Below are 24615 nucleotides of genomic sequence, written 5' to 3' on the forward strand. Positions count from 1 at the left end.
TGGGAGTCACATGGGGAGCACAAAATAGGAACCCTTGAGTTTGTTGGTGTTTATTTGTTTTGTTTTGTTTTTGGCCGCCACGTGGCATATGGAGTTTTTGGATCAGATCTGAGCCACATTTGCAACCTACGCTTCTGCAGCAGCAACCACAGATCCTTTAACCCACTGTGCAGAGCAGGTGATTGAACCTGCCTCCTGGTGCTGAAGAGCTGCCGCTGATGCCATTGCCCCATGTTGAGAATTCCACATTTGAGTTTTAGAAAGAATATTTTTAAAGAAAGTTGAGCATAACTTGGAGTGAGCTGAGCTAGGATTCAAAGAAACCAGTTAAAGACTCCTGAAATAGTACAAAGCTGAGGCATTAGCAATGAGGGCAAAAAGAAAGGGTGATGGGAAAGTTATCCTAAGTCAGAATGGAATCGGACTTGAGAACCAACTGTATGCAAAGCTAAGAGAGAAAGTGGGGGTTGAGAATGCTGCTCAGGTGTCCTCCTTGGATAAACAGGCAGACAGAGGTATAACCAACCAACACAAGAAGAGAGTAATTCTCTGAGGAAGTGAACACTAGCAAGGTCAGCCAGGAGGGGACAAAAAATGAGTTTTGTCTGGCGTACATTAAATTTTATGGGAACTTTAAAGAGAAAGGTCCTGAAGGCAGCTAAATAGATGGTCCTATAATTAAGGGAAGATCAAAGCCAGGAATACCAATCTGGTAGTCATCAGTGTGTAGATGGTGGTTGAATTTATGATAAGAATTAGATTTTCTGGGAGAGGTTCAAGGATGAGAAGAGCTGAGGACATAAAGAACAACAGCATTTCAAATATGGGCAGAGAAATACTATCAAAGGACAGACACTCAAAGGATCAGAGAGGCCAGGGGAGAGCCAGAAATCCAAGAGAAGAGAGACTTTTAATAAATGCCAACAATGAAGAGAGTTTTGATAAATAGAGTAAATGCTGGATTAGGCAATTAGGTCACTGCTGACTTATGCAAACGGAGTTTGCAGATGGTATGTTGATGATGAAATGGAGTCAGGGGTTTGTGGCACAATCACCTCTGCTGCTTTTCTCTTCTGTGTTAGTATTATTACTATTATTATTTGGCTGCACCTGCAGCATGCAGAAGAAGTTCCTGGGCCAGGGATCGAACTCCCACCATAGCAGGGACCACACCAGAGCCTTAACCTGGTGGGTCATCAGGGAGCTCCTATCTCATTTTTCTTTAGCCACGCCTTTCATTCTTTTACTCTTCTGCATTTTCTATTTCCATCTATCGCTTCCTTGGTTATTTTAGTTAATCTTTCTTTCACATTGAAAACCAGCATTCCTACCCTGAAATGCTCCTCCTGCAGGCTTGAGAATTCCCAGAAACCCTGCTCTTTCTTCTTTTAAATGCAGTTTCTCTAGCTCCCTTGTTCATTTCTTTACTTCCTTTCCCTACAACACATTTTATGGTTGTTCCCCACAAAATCCTGTTAGATGTTTTTGATTGAGCAAACAGACTTGGGTTTGACACCGAATCTATATCTTACAGGTTGTGTCACCTTAATTTTTTCAAATTTCTCTAAGCCCCATTTGTCAATATTTAAAATGTAGGAAAAAATCCTTGTTTTCACTTGATTGCCACATCATCTCTACATATTCCACTGAGACAAAAACACATTGATATTGTTCCCTTCCATCTTCCCATTTATTATTACCATTGTGTGTTCTATCACATAGAATGTCCTGACCCCACAAAAATAAAAATAATGACAAATAAAACCTTTGTACTATTTTTTATCTTTATTATGGGCTCTCTCTATTCCTTCCTTTTGCTCTGGTTTCAAAGCCCATGGATTTATTCTTTGTAATCTCTCTCCCAGTCATATTGATCCTTCCATTTATGTTATTCTAGTTTTAGCGGGAACCACTGAAGTATTCCAGTAAAGCTAGTTGGTACATATGAAATTGATCTGCCTCAGTCAACAATGCAAGACTCTGAGTTAAATATGGGCCGACAAAATATACAAGAGCAACAACAAAAGATCAGAAGATTCAGTGTAGTAATTTGACCCGGGTAAGTCAATCAATCCTTCTGACTGTCACATTTCTCCTCTACAGATTGGGTATAACACTTATCTAATACAACAACAAAAAAAAGAAAGATGAACTAAAATTATGCAAAAAGAATTTGAACACCAAATGCAATTTACATGACAGTATACTATCATCCAAACAGTGTTATAGATTTTTAAGAATCCATCAACTTTACCTCAACTAATTCTTTCTTGATTAAAAGTACATATCTAAAATGACTGCAGAGGGATCAGGGCATAAACTACACTCATGGAACAAGTAAAACTAATTGTCCCACAGGAGAATTGAGCTGGAATACTGTCCTGGAACCAACTAGCCATACCCAAAAAATAAAATAAAACTCAATGATATCAACTTTCATAAGCAATATCTTTTATTCCCACTGCTTCTGAATACGAATTGATCTGTATTTCTATTCCTCACAGTGTCTCTTACATAAGGAAGTAGAAATAATATAAAAACAGGTAACAAAGCCAGGAGTTCTTACTGTTTTATGCCAAAATAAAATGAAATAAGAAACTCCTACTCTACAGAGAACAAATAATAGTAAGCTAGCGGTGGTGAGTTCAATCCCCAGTAAAATGATATGCTATAAACTGTGAAAGTTACCTCTCTGTCCAAATTCTGAGAGACTGTGGTGATTACACCTGTGCTGGGATGCACAGAAAAGAGCCCAGGTGATCTTGGTGTCTGATTCAAAATGCTATACTTCAGGCGTGTATGCATCGTGTCTGGTTCATCTTTGTCCGTGGCACAAACAACTCCCACTGTAGTACCTACATGTTTAAAAAAACAGTGTTTAATTTCCAGAATTGGAAAATGTGTTTAAGTGTATCTACACCTTTCAAATTTTAACAATGATGCTGAAAACCTCATTTAAGATGTATTTCTTTTTTCTTTCTTTCTTTTTTTTTTTTCCATACCCAGGGGATATGGAAGTTCCTGGGCCAGGGATCAAATCCAGGCCACAGTTGCAACCTATACCACAGCTGCAGCAATGCAGGATCCTTAACCCACTGAGCCACAGTGGGAACTCCTCACAGCCTTAAATATGTGATAGTAAATTTACTAAAAACTTATCTAAATAGCATCCAAGAATAATTTCAACACATATTTGTACATATTTCAATAACTAACCTAGCTGGAGAGATAAACCATGTCTGCTAAGAAAATCATATTTTTTAAACTTTTGCTCAATAGCTAAATCAAGGCTGTTGTGGGGTATAATTGGATAGATGATCAAGCTGACCTTTCAAATCTCAGTCTCTCCTTTCTATGATATTTGGGAGGAGGGTTTTTTTATAATCTTTTTAGGGCCACACCCATGGCAGACGGAGGTTCCCAGGCTAGGGGTCGAATTAGAGCTGTACCTGCAGGCTACACTGCAGCCACAGCAATGCCGGATCCTTAACCCACTGAGCAAGGCCAAGGATTGATCCTGCATCCTCACAGAGAAAATATAAGGTCTTTAACCTACTGAGCTACAAGGAGAACTCCTCCAAAAAACTATTAATGCAAGGAAATATTAGTTTTAAATAATAATTTTGTCATAATATAATACATCCTTAAACTTTACATATGTATGTGTTTACAAAGAGAGAATGTCCAAATATATGTTTATAGCTAATGACAATATGTCTGCAGTGGATGAATATGGGGATGTGAAATAATAATATTATTATAAGAAAGTAGATATCTTTTCATAGAAAAATGTTTATAATTGTTGTAAGGCATTATGTTTTCTTCCTCTTTTTATTGGCAGTCAGGAAGACATAAATACTTTTTTTTTTTTTTTTTTTTTTTTGGTTCTCCAGATACAGAATACCTTTACTTATCACCCAGAATCTTCCTGAAATCTTGATTTGAAAATTCTCTTCCATGAGTGCTATATTTCAGTATTAGTTGAGGACTCTTTGCCGAAAACCTGTCTGTGAGTTAAGGAAAACTCAAGGAACACCCATTAGTTCAGAGTATCATAGTCTTAATTGGTCTGAACCTGTGGGTATGAAATGCTTAAAGTATCCTGGTTAATCTGAGCATCAAATTGTTTGTCCTTGATTCTTCTCTGTTCCTACCAAATGGAATAGAATCCTCAAGTAAGAGTCTAAAACCAATCATCCCTCTTTGAAAATAGAAAAATTTAACACAGTCTTATACTCCTGAGGTTAAAAACATTAGGAGACAGTAGAGACAGGAGTTCCTATGGTGAACCTGACTAGTATCCATGAGGATGTTGGTTTGATCCCTGGCCTTGCTCAGCAGGTTAAGGATCTGGCATTGCCATGAGCTGTGGTGCAGGCCGAAGATGCAGCTCAGATCTGGCAATGCATAAGCTGGCAGCTGCAGTTCGGATTTGACCCTTAGCCTGGAACTTCCATATGCCGCAAGTGCAGACAAACAAAACAAGCAAGCAAACAAACAAAAAACAAAAACAAAAAAATTACAAGTCATCTATTGTAATTAAAATTCATTTTACAGGTCAGAGAACTCAAAGGAACTTCCATGAGTTCCCACAGTGGAATAATAACAGACCTTGAATCAAAAACCAGGTTTCCTAAACTCCAAACCAACTATTTTTTTAATTGAACCATGTGAGTTATAAAAATTTTAACATCTATGGCATCAAATTATCAAAGTAAAATATAAAACGAAAGAGTAGCTATAATAATCCAGTGAAGATCTAAGTAACTGCTAGAAACTTTAACAAGTAGGTTAGCAAAGTCATCCTTTATGATTGAGTTCACTTCCTTTCAACTTTTTTTTTTTTTTTGCTTTCTAGGGCTACACCCACAGCATATGCAAGTTCCCAGGCAAGGGGTTGAATGGAAGGTATAGCTGCAGGCTTACACCACAGCTCCAAGCAACGCCAGATCCTTAACCCACTGAGCGAGGCCAGAGATTGAACCTGCATCCTCACGGATACTAGTCGGATTATTTTCCGCTGGCCACAATGGGCACTCCTTCTTTCAACTTTATTCTGAGTGGTTATTCTCCATACTGCAAGTTTAAGAAGACATCATGAAATGCCACACTGAAGGGCCAACTAAGCTCAAGCACTTTGGTCTTCCACCTGTGACAGCAAGGTGATGCAAGTTTCTTTAAAGTTATTCCAGTATTCATTCTAAACTGGAAGTAGAAAAGTAGTAGTTTAAAGAGAAGAGACAATATAGCTAAGAGCTTTTAAAAAATTGCCCTCCTCGGAGTTACTGTCGTGGCGCACCGGTTAAAGAATCTGAATCTGACTAGGAACCATGAGGTTACGGGTTCGATCCCTGGCCTTGCTCAGTGGGTTAAGGATCTGGCATTGCCGTGAGCTGTGGTGTAGGTTGCAGACGCGGCTTGGATCCTGCGTTGCTGTGGCTCTGGCGTAGGCCAGTGGTACAGCTCCGACTGGACCCCTAGCCTGGGAATCTCCACGTGCCGCGGGAGTAGCCCTAGAAAAGGCAAAAAGACAAAAAAAAAAAAAAAAAAAAAAAAAATTGCCTCCTCAGTGGATGTTATTCCACCCCTTCCTAAATAAGACCTAAAGAAAATATCCACACTCATCTTAGTTTTATCATACATTCTTCCATGCATGTCCTCTCTTGGAGCTGACAATATGGCAAACCCACATAATGATAAAATGCCAACAAAGTATATAAGCCAAATATGGTACAATGCTTGAATAACTGCTATCTGCCTTTATAATTTATTGGCATCATATTGACAACACCACAAGTGCCTATAATATCTTGTAAATTACACCTTGATGGATTTGAGGGGATTCAATGTATTCTGCCAAGTAGATCCTAATCCATTATTTTAGGATGATCTGGCTTAGAATAAAAACTCATGTCTCAAAGAACGCATATAAACATTTAACACAGCACAGTTTACTCTTAAAATTTGTCTTACCATGTCTACTGCTTTCTAGAACTTCAAAATTATAAACTTCTTCTGTGAAAATAGGGTAGTTGTCATTTTCATCCTCCACTCTGATGGGCAGTGGAAGAGGCAGGTCTGCTGAATACCCATCTGCAGTTGATGCATAGGCAATCAGCTGTGAAACAGAGACAAGCAAATTCAACACCCATTATAAAAGATTCTAGCAAAAGAGATTGCTATGCTTTATCTACTACGTTCTCTGCAAATCTTTTCAATAATAAATTGCTTCAAAGATACCTATCCAATGCTTCTTTAGCATCAAATGTAGGAACCCTTTGACTAGAGTTAAGAGCATCCAGTGTTTTGTAGAAGTGGCTACACTTCAAATGAAACCCAGATCAGCAAGTCAGGGACAACTCAGGCCATTAGACTAAGGAATTAAATGTGAATATAGAACTTTGGATTATAGTCCTTATTTTCCCCATAATCATAGAGTTATATTGTGAAGAACCATTAAACTCATTGCAATGGGGGAAAAAAATCACTACCACATTATGTAAATAAGATGTCACTTATCAAACCTATTTATTATTTTATTTTATAGATCACATATTTGTAAGAGTTTTTCTAATGTAATACATTTAACAATTTCCACATTGCCAGTTAACCAAAGGCAATGTTCTATCAAATAGATTTTATTTCTTTTTTTTTTTCGCTTTTTTGCTATTTCTTGGGCCGCTCCTACGGCATATGGAGGTTCCCAGGCCAGGGGTCTAATCGGAGCTGTAGCTGCTGGCCTACACAAGAGCCACAGCAATGCGGGATCCGAGCCGCGTCTGCAACCTACACCACAGCTCACGGCAACGCCGGATCCTTAACCCACTGAGCAAGGGCAGGGACCGAACCCGCAACCTCATGGTTCCTGGTCGGATTCGTTAACCACTGCGCCACGACGGGAACTCCCCTAGATTTTATTTCTATTCAGCATGCAATTACAACACTGTCATGTTATTTACTCAGCAGCTCTTTCCTTCTTCTTTTAGGAAAAGAATCCCTCTTTTCTATGGGGAATCGGTCCCTCTGCACCACAGTAATAACCATGTGACTCCAGAGCATTTACCATATTTTATATATAGTGAAAATTATTTGAATTACTCCCCATTGTGTTTTGTTTCTTTGTTTAAGGGCCACACTTGCGGTATATGAAAGTTCCCGGGCTAGGGGTCCAATCAGAGCTACAGCTGTCTGCAACCTACACCACAGCACTGCTGGATCTCCAACCTACCGAGTGAGGCCAGGGATCAAACCCACATCCTCATGGATTCTAGTCAGATTTGTTTCCACTGTGCCACTACTGGAACTCCCTGAATTATTCCCCATTGATGTAAACTCATCCGTATCAGAATGCTGGCTTATTATGCCTGGTCTCCCACTTCTGCTTCCTTACGAGTTTTCAGACATCATCAGATAATTATCCGTGTGGAAAGAAAACCAAAAACGTAAAACAAAAGGCACAGAGCAAAAGAGGAACATTGGAAGAGGACTCTTCCAATCAACAGTGCCCACGCCCTGGAGAGAAGAGGAAGCACCAGAGAGAGAAAAAAAATCTCCTAAGCAAAGCCAACTCCTGGACATTTGCTGGAATGTATAGCTGAATACAACTGAACTTCTTTGCTTTATTTCAGGCTTACCTAACAGAGGTTGAGCTAAAGAGCAGATCAAGTATTCCAAAATATTGCAAAATCTATCTCTTTCCACTTTAAGAAGCCCTCTAAAAAGAGAATCCAGAAGACAGGAAAGACAGATGGAGTATCAGGATAGGCATAGTTTAATCATTTATAGTCATGTGTATCAATAAAACTCCTACATCAAAAACATCATATTCTTCACGATCCACTGGCTGGGTACAGTACAGATTTCCAGTGTCTCTTTCTATGAAAAACAAATTTAAAGGTTCTTGGTCAACTCCACGTCCACTTATTGAGTAGAAGATAGTATAGTTCTGTGCCGCATCAGATTGAACCTAAAAGGAAAAAGCATATGTAAATGTAAAATGTTCATTAAAGGACTGTCTTCTAAAATTCAGTTTGTGTGTTTATATTTATGTGCGTGTGTATATATACACAACCTCATGGTTCCTGGTCGGATTCGTTAACCACTGCGCCACGACAGGAACTCCTATGTGTTTATATTTTTTAAGAAATGACTTTAACAATATAAAAATCAGCCTTGTCACTTGATCAACACCCAAAGCAGTAGCGAATATCTGGCAAAAGATTTTTTAAAACCTCTGAAATTTAATGAAAAACAATGTTCAACACAAATTGTGACCAAAGAAACCTTAATTAAAAACAGTAAGATATACTGCTGTTGCTACCTCCATGATACCTTAAGGCTCTTTTGTTTTTTCAGTTCTTCAGTAACTTAGAAGTTCTTTACATTAAATTTCCTTGGTTAAAATTAAAAAAAAAAAAAAAGACAGTAAGATGTAATTTCCCATCTAGTGATTTGGCGAAGATGGGAAAGAAGAATAATACCCATTGTTGGCAGGGGCAAGGCAAACAGAGACTGATACACCAGTGAAATGAATACCAACTGGAATGTTCCTTAGAGAGGGAAACTGGCAAAAATTTTTACATGAGCTATGAGAATAAACAGGGAGGACTCTTCCTGGCAGAGGAAAAGGGAAGGGCAAAGGGACCAGACCAGGGTTGTGCCTGGAGTGTTTAAGGAGCAGCAGGGGGGCCACTGTGCTTGGAGCAGAAGAACTAGGGAGAAAGGAAGCAGAAGATGAGGAAGGATTCAGTCATAAGGCCACATCAGGTAAAAGATTCCAAGAATACTGGCTTTTCCTTGGAGTCAGATGTGGCACCATTGGAGAATTTAAAACAGGGTAATATTATCTGATTTATATTTTAAAAGGATAATTCTTGGTGTAAGCATAGATGTGGGTGGTTGGGTAGGTAAGAGAAGAAGCAGGAAAACCATTTACAGAAATTCAGGGGAGAGATAATAATTGGTTAGACTAGCATGGTAGCAGTAGGGGTGGTGAGACAGCCATGGTTAGATTCTGGACATAATTTGAAGATATAGCCAATAGGATTTGCCAGCGGGCTGGAGGTGTGGGATGAAGACAGAAGTCACTATGTCAAAGGGTGCTACTACCCTCTACCGTCTGTCCTGCCCATCTTCCTTGTATGCGAACTTACAGATGAGCACAAGGTTGCCTGGAAGAAAGACGTTTCCCAGTCTCCCTTACAATTAAGTATAACCACATGAAAAGGTCACGCCAATGGCATGTAAGCAAAAATAATACGTGCAGGATATAGACTGTGCTATGAAAGGTGAAGGAGTGTGTTGCCTCGTTTGGACACAATGATGAGCCATCTTAATATGCAAGGATGGCCAAGCTAAAACAGAAGAAGCCTGGGTCCCCAGTGATTACTCAAATGAGAATCTCTTTACCAGATCACATTTTGACGTGAGAACTAAATTTCTGTCATGCTTTAGCCACTATAATTTGAGATCTTGGTAAAACGCAGCTATACCCTTATCCTACTATAACACAGGAATTAAAATTTTAACCGTAAAGAGTGCATAGATATGGTAAAATGGGATTTAACATGTTTCCTCTTCTGCTGTGCCCTCTCATAACACAGATGTTAGAGATTCAAATAACAACAAACCCCAAACTCTTCCTTTTCCAGGGTCTCTTGAAACGAGAGGCTGAATTTAAATATGGACAATCAAGTGTGTCTGCATGAGATTTCGGAGCCATAAGGGAGGGAGATGTCTCATTTTTGCCCCTTTTGCTGTTTTTGCTGGCATCATGTGATGCATTTTGGAGGTTTGTTTTCTTTTTTCCCTGCAGCAGCAGAAGTACTAACACGTTTTGTGTTTTTTTTTTTTTTTTTTTTTTTCAGTTTTTTTTCGAACTATAGATGTGGAGAAATAGGGTTGGATCAGTCTTTTTGCTGACACTGATGGGAGCAGTTAAGATTGTTTTGGAGCTGCATTTGGAGGAGCAGCTTCCTTCCTGAGGTGGTTGCACGCCCGTGGCAGCTCCTTGACCATGGCAGCGGCACCTTGGCTCTAGAATTACTGGTTTCCGCATCTTGGAAAAAGCAGTATGTCCCTTGGTTGCAGATTCTGTGGTGTAGCCTAGGGATTCATTCCTGAAGATTCAACCTAAAGTTTGTTTCTTCAGCAGTCTCAACAATTCCGTAAACTGTGTAATACACGTAACAAATCCCTATCTGATAATCCCTTAAAGAGAAGTAAGGTGTCCACAACTAAAAGCTTACCAAACAGACTCTACTGCCCCAACAACTGAAGGGATGGAGCTGCCATTAACTGAGATGGGAGGATATTTTTAGAAGAAAATCCAAACATTCAACTCATATATGTTAAGTGTGAAATGTCGACTGAACTTTCAAGTGAGAATTTATTTAGGCAGTTTGGGCTGGAGATATGAAGTCTTAAGTTTCCAGTGTATAAACAGTACTTAAAGCTATGAGGCTGGATGAGCTCACTGAGAAAGTGAATAGAAATAAACAAGAGACAAGGTTCATGGGCTGAGCCCCTCCAAAGTTTAGAGACTAAGGGGTCAGGGTTGGGGGGACACAGGAATAAGGAAGAAGCAGTAAAACATATTAAGAAGAAGTGGCTAGTGAGGTAAGTGGACTAGGTGACTGTTGTCCCAAGGAGTCATGGGAAGAAATAACCTCAAGAAGAAGGGCAAGGTCAGCTACGTCAAATGTACGAATGTCAAGGAAATGAGGACTGAGCAGCGGTGACTGGCTTAGCGATGCAAAGGTCAAAATTACCTATGACCTGAATGACTGGTGATCAGAAAGCATTTCTTAATATACTTCCTCAGTTCTTAAAGTACAATAATCTAAATGAAGAAACAAAGGTCCAGCATTGGATAGGATTTCCTACAAGTGCGGAAGACACTGGAAGGATAGCTAAAAACACAAACAAGTGGGACACGGGGTGGGGGTACTATTTATATTAAACATCAACCACAGTAATAGAAATTTAAGGGGGAAAGGCAAGCGCGATGCCATAGCCCTGCCTCGTCGTTCTTTTCATTGTGTATATTCCATTTAGATCTTTATGGAGTGTAAACCTGACCCTGCTAAAAAAACTTTTTTGGAAAAAGTTAAACTACCAAGCAGAACACACATGTCCCATTCTGGCTTAACCCTACCTCTTCTGCACCAAGCCCCTAATCCACCTCCATCATATTTAGCAAGAATAGTTAGCCACCTGAGTTCCTGTTAAAAGGCCAGGCTTGTTTTCACCTCTACACCTCTCTCTTCTTCCACAGTGATTTGCCCCCTCAACACTCTCTCATCCTTCAGGATTCAGCTCAGATGTCTCCCCTTCTAAGTTTTTTTCTGTTTTTTGTTTGTTTGTTTTAACCACATTTCATCTCAGGATGTGGTGCTTATCCCATGAAATCTCAGATCACCCCAACTCATCTCCATCACAGCATTCATCACTCAGTATTGCAATCATTTGCCTACTTCTATCTTCCTCATTAGGTTAATAAACTACATGAGTGCAAAGACCACCACTAAATTCATTTCTAGCTTCAGGACTTCGAGCAGTGCTTGCCACAGGACCTAGTAGGTGCTCAATAACCAACTGCTAAATAAAGAAATGAGCTGATAGAGATAACGTAATAGCCAGAGTCTTTCTCATAATGTTAGTATTACTTTTTTAGTGATTGTCCAGGTTTTCTCATTATTAGTTTTTTAGCGTTTTTCTCACTTTATCCACTTTTACTACACGTCATGAATAACTTCACTCAAATCTGCTTATTTCTAAATTTTTAAAGAGTTATTAAACCTGAGCAAAACAGACTCCTGGAACTAAAGCCCTCCCAACCAGAAAGAATGTAAAAACCTACCTGTTGGAGCAACAACGGGAAAGGGCCTAAGGAATTCTCTTGCATTGAGCACGGAATAGGGGCCCATCGCCTCTTGGAACGCCTGAGAATAGTTTCTTTGGTGTTTCTTTTCCTGAGGACCTGAATTCAAAGAAAAAAATGAAAAATAAACAAAAGCATCACAGTGTACTTCACTGTAAAATAGTAAACCATAAACTTAACACCTCCCTGTAGGCTCAGTGTCAGGAATTTCCAGGCTGAACCTAAAAACCAGATAGTAAGGTCTTTTTTTGCATTTGAAGGGTAAGAAAGAATGTGTTCAAATTTCAAAGGTTTCATGAACAAAAGAATTTCATTTTCTATACCTTTCCAACACATACTTTCAGGTTAGGAAAGTACTCTTAGTTCTTTCTGTTCTGCCCCCAGAAGAGAAAGAGAACATGCCCTCTTTATAACCATCTATAGACAGCACTTTCTTGTTCTTTCTGCTAAAACCACCTATTCTCAGGTGACCAGGGTGGGATAATACATGTTCTTCGTTACTTTAACACTCTATCTGCACGGTCCAATATGGTAGCCACAAGCCGTACATGACTAATTAGAATTAAACAAACTATAAATTCCACCCTTCAGTTACATCAGCCACCTACCAAGGGCTATTAATATTGGACAGCCATATTACACAGTGCAGATTATAGAATATTTCCATCACTGCAGAAAGTTCTGTTGGAGTTTTTAGTGATTTCTACATCATTTCATGGTGTAACAAGGAAGACATTGTATCTCCTGAGAATTAATAAGTAGAACATTTTAGGATGCATTTACTAAAGTGTTAACAATCATTTAAATTAACTTTATCAGTAATATGCTTCACATTGGTTAGTTTTGATCCAATCTAAACCTTTAATGATTTTAGTTAAGTACCCTCATAACGGCCTTCCTCATGGTGCAGAATCTAGAACTGCAGTGAATAATCACTGAGCAACGGCTAAGACCAATCATATGTTCCAGGATCGGAATACCATTCATATTCCAGGATTTCCATCCTGTTTTTTTGTTTTGTTTCGTTTTGCTCTGTTTTTCTTGAAGACTCTCCTAAAACCTTTTATTGCTTAACAAAAATGTGCTCTTTTTTATCACCACATCCTGTTTTAATATCAGAATCACGGTGGCACTTGAAATCAATGTGTTATTCACTGGGAACTACTGCATTTAAAAATTTTTTTTTTTTTTTTTTTTTTTGCTTTTTTTAGGACCTCACCCATGGCATATGAAAGTTCCCAGGCTACAGGGTGAATTGCAGCTACAGCTGCTGGCCTACGCCACAGCCACAGCAAAGCGGGATAGGAGCCATCTTGGACCTACACCACAGCTCTCGGCAACACGAGATCCTCAACCCAGGGATCGAGGCCAGGGATCAAACCCATATCCTCATGGATACTACTCCGATTCATTTCTGCTGAGCCACTACAGGAACTCCTACTTCACTTAATATTAATTTAACATGCGCCTATTATCAAGGATAACTGAGCCCATAAGCACAAAAGGGACGGATTCATGCCCTTAAGCAACTCCAGGAAAATTGCTTGCCCTAATTAAAAATTCCCAATGCTTCAACAGAGGGGTAACCAAAATGACACTGGCAATAAAGCGATTTGACTTTGGAGGTGGAAGAAGCCTTCAGAGAGGAGATGCCACTTAGATTCAACAAAGCCGGTGTTCAACCAGTGTGGACAAAGTAGGAGTAGGGCAGGGAGAGGGGGGAAGGAAGGAAAGCAGACAGAAGGGACTGGAAAAGACAAGGGGAAAACTCTATCCTTTTGTTATCTTTGCAAGTTTTTAAAAAGTATTAAGGTATAGTGGATTTACAATGTTGTGCCAAATTCTGCTGATACTTTGCAATTTTTCTTTTTCTTTTTTTTTTTTGCAATTTTTCATGAAAGTTTTTAAATGAAAAGAAAAACACACTGAAAAATATCAATGGACTTTGAATACCTTCTTCTGATGTTTCAGGAGCACCGGAAGCTCTTTCTGCGTCTGTGCCTTTGTGTTAGAAAGCCATATAGTGAATGATCTTTTCTCATCAGACAACACAACAGTGCGGGCTGTGTATACTGTCCCATCCTCTAGAACTCTGAAATCAGGGTCACTGGACTGGATGAGGTCTGCAGACCTGAGGCACTCTTTCAAATCAACTGCAAGTAAGAATTTCCAAGTTGTAAAGTAGAGATACATGCCAAAAAAAAAAAAAAAAAAAGTTAGAATAATTTATACAATCATCTTCAAAAGCCTGGAATGGAATAAACCAGTCACTTTTCATTTAGCAAATATCTTAACCAGTCTCTTTACGTGTTTTTTTTTTTTTTTTGGTTTATTTGTTTGTTTGTTTGTTTGTTTTTGGTCTTTTAAGGGTGACACCCATGGCATACGGAAGTTCCCAGACTAGGGGTCGAATCGGAGCTGGAGCTGCCAGCCTACACCACAGCCACAGCAACACAGGATCTGAGCCTTGTCCTTGACCTACACTGCAGCTCACAGCAACAACACCTGATCCTTAAACCACTGAGCAAGACCAGGGATCGAACCTCATGGATACTAGTCAAGTTTGTCACCACTGAGCACAATGGTAACTCCTATGTATATATTTTTTTAATGATAATTATTTTTCTTTAAAAAATGATAATTCTTGATTCTATATTTATGTTAAATAAGATGTCTTAAACCTTTTTACAATTCTAAAAGGCTTATGAAAATGATCTTTCTGTTAAGGAGGTGTGCCTGTGGCAATTATGACAAACATGAGCTACAGACCCACACACCTGAAAAAACAAACAGAAAGGTTTTCCTTAACAATATAGTCTGGATTTTTTAAGATACACCTGACTTCAGCCAGAAGTTAAACATATAAGCTCAAAGAATGACAGAGTGCATGAGTCAGGCAAATAGTTAAGTAAGAAAAATCTTTGAGGAGTTCCCGTCATGGCACAGTGGAAACGAATCAGAATAGGAACCATGAGGTTGCAGGTTCAATCCCTGGCCTTGCTCAGTGGGTTAAGGATCTGGCGTTGCCGTGAGCTGTGGTGTAGGCTGGCAGCTGTAGCTCCAATCAGACCTCTAGCCTGGGAACCTCCATATGCTGCGAGTGTGGCCCTAAAAAGATTTAAAAAAAAAGAAAAAAGAAAAATCTTTGAATTTTTCCCACTGGCACTTTTCTGTTAAATCCTCCCCCCTCCCACCCCCCAACCCTCAGGGGCCCACAGTTGTCCTTATGTTCCTGTTCCTCGCCTTCCCAGGCTCCCCAATGAAATACTATGTGGGGTTTTCTTGCCACAGGAATTTTCCCAAGGAAAAAGAAATAAAATATAAGTATCATACAAGTGTTTTGATACTTCAAAAGCATCGAGACCATCCCATTCTTCCACTATCTATTTTAATAGAAACCAAGCCGATACATTACTACTCACTTAAGCAAAACCTAATACTCACTTAAGTAAAAACATCTCAGAGGACTCATATGTTATTCATGAACAGTGTTTTCACTTTAACCCAAATCTGCCCCAGATCGAAACATTAAGTCAAAAAGAAGTGAACATCTTTAGAAGCAATGACATATTTCTCCCATCTTCACAGAGTGATAATCTCTGACTTATTGCCCTAGACGATCACCCCCAACTTCTTTTTACGTTTTTTCCTTCCTGCCTTCCCAGAAATGGGACACTCTGTTGAAAAAGTAAATTTGGTATCTCTGGGACAAACTATATCTGGGGAAAAAAAAAAAAATCACAGTGCTTTCCTCCAGTAATCCTTGGACCACAGAGAAAGTCCACCTGCCCAGCTGATGGGAAAATCTGAGGTTCCCAGCTTCTCAGTGTGCAAAGGGCTGATTAAGCTCAGTTTTGAGTGGAATAGCTCACCTCGTTATATTTCCCAATGCAGCCACAGCATTGATAAAATTCTGCTCTGATTCTCTCAGCTCCTTTCCCTATATCTCTCTCAGACCTAGAATCCTGGAGTAATGAAAGGGCTACATTCTACATGTAATTCTTTATATAATTTTTACTGTTAAAACATAAGTGATCACAAAAGCATGGATTAAAACTTCTGCATTAGAATTGATGACAGAATTCTACAGAGTTATAATGAACAGAATATAGATTTTAACTTATCTTGAATTGTATCTCATTATAGATAGGTTCAGGCTAGTTCCAAAAGACAAAGATTGGATAACATGGTCTTCCAGCATAAGTGAATTAAATTTCTTTTTTAAAAATACTGTTTCCAAATTTCTCACCTCTGCCAACCAACTTGTCTGCCTCTAGTTTGGAAGGTATATTAAATATCACCTTTCTGCAGGCTTCACAAGCAAAACTGAAGACCTAGGGAAAAAATGGTCACATGAATACAGTGTAGAATATGAAGAGAGTTTTAGGTATGCAAGATAAATAATCCCTAGAAATCTACTGTATAGCACAATGCTTACAGTTAGCAACACTGTATTATATACTTAAAATTTTTGCTAAGAGGGTAAATCTTATGGTAAATATTCTTGCCGAAAGAAATAATAATAACATGTAGAGAGGATGAGAGAAACTTGGAGGTGATGATATGTTTATAGCATAGATTGTGATGATGATCTCATGGGTATATATTTATCTCCTTATCTCCAAACTCCTCAGGTGGTGTACATTGAATACTCGCAGCTTTTTGTATGTCCACCTTACCTCAGCAAAGTGTTTTTTGTTTTTTTTTTTTTAAAGGGTAAAGAACAAAGCCACAAGGTCATCTCAATAGATGCAAGCAACTGACAAAATCCAACACTCATTTACAATTAAAAACTTTCAACAGGAGTTCCCGTTGTGGCTCAGTGGTTAACGAATCTGACCAGGAACCATGAGGTTGCGGGTTCGATCCCTGGCCTCACTCAATGGGTTAAGGATCCGGCGTTGCTGTGAGGTTTGGTGTAGGTTGCAGACTCGGCTCGGATCCCGTTCTGCTGTGGCTCTGGTGTAGGCGGGCACCTATAGATCCGATTCGACCCCTAGACTGGGAACCTCCATGTGCCTCAGGAGCAGCCCTAGAAATGACAAAAAGACAATAAATAAATTAATTAATTAAAATAAATAAATAAATTAAAACTTTCAACAAATTAGGAATAGAAGAGAACTTGCTCAACATGACGAAGGGCAGCATACTTAATGGAGAAAAACTGAATGCCTTCCTCCGACATAAGGAAAAAGCCAATGATTGTCCATGTCCACTCTCACCACTTCCATTCAACATTGCACTGCAGTTTCTAGCCAGGGCAATCACTCTCTCTCTCTCACACACACACACAATAAAATGAAACGCATTCAGTTTGGGAAATAAGAAATAAAATAGTCTCTATGTGCAAATGGTATGATCTTGTACATAGTAAATCCTAAGAAATCCACTAAAAAAAAAAACCTTAAAAAATATTAAATGAGTTCAGCAAGGTTGAAGGATACAAGATCAATGTACAAAAACCAATTGCATTCCTATACACCAGCAATGGAAAATCTGAAAACAAAATTAAGCAAACTGTTCCATTCATAATGGATATTCCATCTTCATGGATCAAAAGCAGTATTCCCCAAATTCGTCTAACAGATTCAAGGCACTGCCTATCAAAATCTCAAATAGCTTTTTCACAAAAATTGAAAATCAATCTCAAGGAAATGCAAGGGACTCAAGAGCCCAAACAAACTTGAAAAAGAACAAAGTTGAAAGATTTCCCAATTTCAAAACTTACTACAAAAATACAATAATCAAGACAGAGTGGTACTGACTTAGAGATAAATATATAATCTCCAAGTTCCCATAATAGAGTTTACCATTCAGGAACGCAGCTCCCAGAGGCTAGTTTTGTGCTGTTTCTGAGATGGTCCTCTTGTGCTGATCGCCCTAGCTCGCTAAGGGTTGATTGTTGAGGCATGTGAAAATAAGGCGTTTTCATGCCTAATCAGACTTCTCCACTAAGGAGAACATGTTTGGAGTTCTTGAATATAACAGAACTAAAATTCCATAAATAGGTCTTTACATATTTTTTTCCACATGCCCATAGTATGCTGAAGTCCCTGGGCCAGGGATAGAACCCACGCCACAGCAGTGTCCTGAGCCACAGCAGTGACAACACTGGATCCTTTGTCTACTAGGCCACCAGGGAACACCTACATTTAAAAAAATACATTATTGGTTTTGCTGCCTTTTATTTATTTATTATGAATTTATTTATTTTTTACTTTTCAGGGCCACACCTGCTACATATAGAAGTTCCCAGGCTAGGGGTCGAGCTGGAGCTGCAGCTGTCAGCCTACACCACATCCACAGCAACATGGGATCCGAACCACATCTGCAGCCCACACCATAGCTCGTGGAAGGACCGGATCCTCAACCCACTGAGCAGCACCAGGGATCGAACCTGCATCCTCATGGATCCTAGTCAGTTCTTAACCTACCGAGCCAAAATGGGAATTCCCTGCTTAATTTTATATCATGTATATGTATTCCTAAAGAAGATTGGTTAATTTTGCCAATTGTGGGCTTTAAATATATTTAGTCATGCTAATTGTGTGCAACTTTATTTCTTTGCTCAAATTATGTTTATGAAATTTATTCATGCAGAATATATAGCAGCAGTTCATTCATCTTTGTCATCAGTGGAAAGAATGGACCATTAATTCATTAATATAAGGGATGGATGTTGGAAGGGAAGATATTCACATATAGATTTCAGTTATGCCATGTTTCCTGAATTATAAAGAAATCTGATACTATGTTTATGGGGTTAGATATATACTGAAAAAAAGTAAAAATTATAAAGCCACCATTATATTAGCAATCATGAACTACATGACTTTTAAGAGTATTTTTAAAATAACTTTTGTATAAATGAGTGCCAAATAAAAAAGACAACATACAAAAATTTTGTTTAAAGATTAATGAATTATGGATTGTCTATTTGAGTTATAAAAGGATCCCTTTCAGTGAAGAGCTCTCCAAAACAACTTGAAATATCTGATTTATAAAACCCAGAGCTGCTGGTAATTTTAAATTAAAATGTAACAAATTAGGCTTTAAAAAAATAACACAAATGATATTACCATAGTCTGGGAAAAATTAATTTCTTTGTTTCATTTGACAGTGTTTCCAAATTTTATTCATTGTATGATTGAAGGCTTATCATACAAATCATTAAATCCTGATAGATCTAACTAATGTCAAAATAAGGCGTACCCGTGAGTGTTTCACTTTTTGCTACTGTTCAATTTGAGTGAATACACAAAGTAGGCTTTCTAAAATATCTTTTAAACAGAGGAAAAAGAAGCCAAAGAACAGAAACTTATGAAGTATCTGAAAAATAAAGGGTATCTTCTTGGCAGAGCATCAATGGTTACAGAATTTTCAGTTCACTTCCTTCTATGGACACTTACAGTCTTCACGATGGAAATCTTATCTTTCAAATTCTTACCTTTTTGAATTATTAGATTTACCTTTCTGTATTCTCAGTACTTTGATGATTCTACTAAATTTCTTTCTAACCAAACTCTGTAAGATGCTATTCTAGTTAAATGGAAAGTGTGATTAGTGGCAGGTCACCAGAGATACCATAAAAGGAATGGCAACTTCCACAGAGATTACCACAGGATCAAAAAATGTGCATGGCTTACATATATTTAGTGACTCAGACGGTGCTGCAGGATTTAGCTGTGTCTCAATGTGAGCGCAAATAGTCTCCTTTTAATACCGTCTTGATAATGTGCTGATATAAATATATACAACTTTGACTTCCTTAAGGTTTTGAAATAAACGTATTCACATTTACTTTCTTTATTTGTCCTAAGCTTTTTTCCCCCACTAACGCCAAAGATAATAGAAATGATTGTTTTTCACTTTTATTTTAAAAAGGTGAATATGCCAAATGTTATCAAGAACATATATGTTATCAAGAACAATAACAAAAAAAAAAGTCTGGAAAAGGAGTCACATTATTCTCATTATTTAATTACTATAAAATCTGAAGCATTTGTCAATGGTTGCAGGCAGAATGTCACATACTCCAAGGGGAAAAGCATGTTATATTATAAAGGAAAATGCTATTTAAATTCCTTTTGAACAGCCCCTTTTAGCAAAATGATAGATTAACCATGTGCAAGTACCTACCATTTATGATACATAATAGATAATACAATATAGTTCCCAAAGTGGATTCAATATCACAAACAATATTAAAAACACGCATAAAAGGATCTCACTATTTGTAACAAGATAGAAGACATCTGAGCAACTAAGTTAATGCGAATAAGCTTTCACCATTCCTAACAATTTTTGTTATATTAAGAGGAAAATCATTTTAAGTGACAGTGCTTTCAACAATAATGGGATGATGTGATATGTTTCTCTTCTAGTTTCCCCTCTCCTTTTTTTTTTTGTTTTTTGTTTGTTTTTTTTTTTGTTTTGTTTTATTCCACCTTTTCTTTGTATATGTGTGTGGGAGGATGATTAGGAATTGTAGTTAACTGCAGTAGTTTAGAGTGTGCTGAGGATAGAAGGGTGGGAAAAGGGAGGAGAAAAGTGTGAAAGAGAAGATCCCACAACCTACCTATGGGGAGGCTCAGTGGGAAAGCTAACATGTTAAAAGTCTCAGTTTTGTGTTAAAGACTTGCTTTGAAAAGCTCTCACTTCAAACAAGGAATTGTCTTTGAAAGATCCATTAAGGAAAACTGGAAACTGCACTAAATGTTATGCCCTTAATATTATACTGAAAAGTGGAGAGCTGTGGAGTCAAAAGGAAATACAGACATAGGATGGTTAACAGAGGTCGTAATTTACCTGTCTGGAAAGAAATGGAAGGTGTTTGAAAACTGGGGATTGCGGATGAAAGAAATTATTCTACAGACACTCTCTAGTATTCAAGTCACGAGACAGACCATTTAATCTAAATTTTAGGAAATGCTTTTTTTAAATAATCCGAAACGGGTTAAGTCATACACTAGAGCTGACGCTCTATTTAGACATACACGCACGTTCTTGCCTTGCCACACCTCAACCCCCGAACCATCCCCCTGCCATCCCCATAGTTCCTCGAGTCCCACGCCCTCCCCTCCAGCGGATACGCGAGCAACCTTGGGAACACAGCGCCTCCGCTGTTTCTTCTTCTTCCTGAATTCCTTTCGCAGGGAAAACACGAAACTCTAAAAATCACGCTTTTAAACATATTAGCTGGAGACGCTTTCAAATAGATCACAAAAGAGCACATTTTGAGAGCAGTTCCCAATTGTAAAGCCATTTGTCAGCTCTGGCATTTTGTTGGAACAGCTGCCTGACAGGTCGACGCGCTCATTTGTACAATTCCTTGTCCAGAAATTCATCTTAGATCATAACTACCAATCCATTATTCATAAATTGCTGTTTCAAAGAGAGGACAAAGCTTGCACCCACTCGCCCTGCTTGGGAGCGGAGGAACAGCAAAAATCCATGTGGCTAGAATCGACCTACTCACGAGCCCGGCTGGTTTTCTTGCCACAGGACCCTATGCTCATTCTTGGAGACCAGTAAGTCGCGGGTCCGCGGCTTTTTTCCACAGAACCTCTTGAGTGCAGCCTTGGGCTCGCCTGAAGTTCTGCTCATAATCACACCGTCAGAGTTCCTGATTTTTTGCTTTATGTCTCCCAAGTTCTCCAAGAATTGTCCCTAACTTCCTTTCCGGGTGGATTGGAGGTTTCCCAAACACAAAAGATGGGCAGGCTGGGCTCTGGGCTTGCTCAGTCCTTCCCCAAGCCGGACAAAATAAGACCCACCCCACGCCTACCCCAACCTCCTCCCAGCCAGACTCCATCCCCTTTGCCCACCCTACTTCCACATCACAACACCGACCTCCAACTCCCATCCCTAATCCGTCGTCCACCCTCTCGAGCCCCAGGCACACTCCGCCCCCGGCCGGGTGGCTCGGGGAGGTGGACCGCTCGGATGACCTGCTGAATAGCCTTTGGCCGAGGCAAAACTTGGAAGCGGTTTTTCAGAGATAACTCCACGCCAGGGCTCAGCGGCGCCACTCCAATCCCCCCAGTCACCAACGTCGCCTTCCCTGGTGACCTTGGGGGTAAGGGGCAGCTCCTAGAACATATCACGTCTGAATTTTGCTCACTCAGGGATCCTCAAATACCTAACTAAATACTCTTCCTCCTTCTCCACCCCAACCCATCCCAACCAATATCACCAGCCCCGGGAGCTGGAAAGGAGCGCGAACCCCAACCTCGGCCCACTCGCGACCGCGCACAGTTGAGCGCACTGAAGCAGGAGTGAGACCCGTAATTCAAACAAGTTCCAAACAAAAACCTCACTCCGAAGCGCTCCCGCCAAAACCAACTTCCAATCCTCATGTCACTGGGCCCGAATTTGGCTCGTCTGTGCTCTGCAAGTTTGAGTTAAGCTGCAGATGTCACCTTTCGGTACACTTTGCCCCTACCGCTTCCCTCGCAGGACCAAAGCGATCCACCCGCTTCCCTATCCGGGCTCCTGGTGGGAGGCTGCGCCCCACCCGCCCCTGCTCCACTTACCAAGAGGGTCAGCAGCAGCTGACCTCTGGCTCCGCGCAGGGAGCTCCGGGACCCGGCGGCTGCCATCGGGGCGCGGGGCCGGGAGGAGGACGCCTGGCTGGATGCGAGAGGCCAGAACTCGCAGTGATGCAGCGGCGCCGGAGGTGCGCTTCTCTTGGCTGATAATCTTTAAGTCGTCAGGGCCTCTTTCAGGCTTACTTGCCCGGGAGCGTGTTCACTCCCGAGACAGGATTGGACTCAGAGACGCTGAGCCGCCCCTCCTTGTTATTTCTCAAGTTGTATCACTGCGGGAGCCGCTGGGGAGCTGCCCGAGCCTGCCCCTTGGCTTCTCAGCAGCCTCAGCGGGTGCTCGTTCTCGGGAAAGCGGTCCCGGCCAGCCTCTTCTCCGCCGGCTCTCCCACGCCCCCTGGCTGCCCCGCCTTCCGCCCCTCGTCCTGGGGCATCCTCCTTGCTGAAGCTGCTTGGCGCATTCCCACAGCAGAGCCCAAAACCGCCTGCGGGGATCCCTGCCCCAACACGGGCGCTCCTGGGTGCCAGGAACACCCTTGTCATTGGACCAACGGATCCTCCCTTCAACTCCTGATCAAATGCTGGGCAAAGTCTCCTGGCTGATGCAAATGTATTTTTTCTTTCCAAATTTGATCACACGATAAAATAAAGGACAGAGGGGGGAATTAGACTAAGTGGCATGAATAAGCTGACATTGGCTATACCAGAAATCAAAAGCGAATAAGGGAAATTCTGATAGCTCACCATTTTCACGCACCCAATATATGAGGGATGACAGTTTTCTTTTTTCTGCCAGTTTTGTGTCCTTATTTGAACCTTCTAAGAAAGAATTTGTTCTTCTTATATGTAAATTATTGATTTGAGTAGTTACCTGGTAATTGAACTAAGATGCAGTTTTTCAGTTGGTGGGAGAAGAAAAATCCACCACACAAAAACTTCTACCCGAAAATGAAACTTCTAGACTCAAAATCAACAAATGCTAATCAGGGCCCAGAGCTGCACAGGCACTGGGTCTGAAGGAGAGGAAATGAACAAAACCCAGTTCCTGCCCAAAGCAATTCAAAGTCAGTGCCACAATGAGAACTCCCAAAAGTTTAGCCAGTATGCTAAACTTTTTACTAAGGAGGTAGTTTATGCCACTAGGCCCCATTCCTTTATTTCTCTGGAGACTGAGTTATGTGTCCTCAAAGTGCCAAGTACTGGATTCAGGACAATTCCCTCTCAGATATTTGCTTCTATTCCTCAAAATCCATGCATAAGTTCAAGATCAGTCCCATCTCTGAGCATCCAAGGCTCCCATGCACCCATCAGAGATCCTGTCTAACCTCAGGAGGCCTGTGTATGGAAGAGCTCTTCCAGTCTCAGAGAGAGCTCAGCATACTTTACTCCAATTATTTTCACCTCCCATCCTCTAGACCTTAACCTTGACCCATGACCATAGAGAGAGTCTTTCAAAGTGTCCTCTGGCTCCAGGCAATCTTCAGAAACAAGCCAGGAAGACACTGATCATCAGAAAGCAAATCAGGAGTTCCCGTCGTGGCGCAGTGGTTAGCGAATCCGACTAGGAACCAGGAGGTTGTGGGTTCGATCCCTGCCCTTGCTCAGTGGGTTAACGATCCGGTGTTGCCGTGAGCTGTGGTGTAGGTTGCAGACGCGGCTCGGATCCTGCGTTGCTGTGCCTCTGGCGTAGGCCAGTGGCTACGGCTCCGATTTGACCCCTAGCCTGGGAACCTCCACATGCCGCAGGAGTGGCCCAAGAAATAGCAAAAAGACAAAAAAAAAAAAAAAAAGAAAGCAAATCAGCTAGCACCTTGATTTTGGACCCTCAGCCTCAAGAAATAAATAAATGTTTTAGATAAGACCCAACAGAGAAAAAGGAAGGGTAGGAGCATGTTTGAGGCAAAGGCAACAGCAATAGCACTCCGAAGAATCTTGTGAGGGCTTCCCATATCAAGGAAACAGAAAGGAGTTTCCCCAAAACTAGTAATGGAAGACCTCCTGTGGAGGGAGTTCCCTGGTGGTCTAGTGGTTAGGATTCAGCACTTTCACTGCTCCTGCCTGGGGCTCGGTCCCCAGTCTGGAAACTGAGATCCCACATCAAGCTGCTGTGTGCAGCAGCCAAAAACCAACCAACCAATCAAACAAAAAAAGAACTAAAGAACCATGGCTGATAATTAGGTTAGAAAGATA

General features: G+C 40.4%; 1 protein-coding gene across 2 annotated transcripts in view; it reads right to left on the bottom strand.

Moving 5' to 3' along the window:
* DSC3 (desmocollin 3) overlaps positions 1 to 22586 on the bottom strand; it is a 46707-nt gene extending 24121 nt beyond the window's left edge. For both annotated transcript variants that reach the window (XM_021096206.2, XM_021096207.2), the window contains exons 1-7: positions 22417 to 22586; positions 16131 to 16215; positions 13835 to 14034; positions 11861 to 11980; positions 7811 to 7966; positions 5974 to 6118; positions 2689 to 2855 (exon numbers count right to left, since the gene is read on the bottom strand). In XM_021096206.2, the coding sequence (XP_020951865.1) occupies positions 2689 to 2855; positions 5974 to 6118; positions 7811 to 7966; positions 11861 to 11980; positions 13835 to 14034; positions 16131 to 16215; positions 22417 to 22482 (939 nt within the window). In that variant the 5' untranslated portion in view covers positions 22483 to 22586. The remainder of the gene's footprint in view (positions 1 to 2688; positions 2856 to 5973; positions 6119 to 7810; positions 7967 to 11860; positions 11981 to 13834; positions 14035 to 16130; positions 16216 to 22416) is intronic.
* Between the last annotated feature and the right edge of the window lie 2029 nt (positions 22587 to 24615).

This window comes from Sus scrofa, chromosome 6 (assembly GCF_054392235.1).
Source record: "Sus scrofa isolate SSC_HxYL_T2T_F1_AM1 chromosome 6, Sscrofa_HxYL_maternal_Yorkshire_Landrace_v2.0, whole genome shotgun sequence".
NCBI classification, from domain to species: domain Eukaryota; kingdom Metazoa; phylum Chordata; class Mammalia; order Artiodactyla; family Suidae; genus Sus; species Sus scrofa.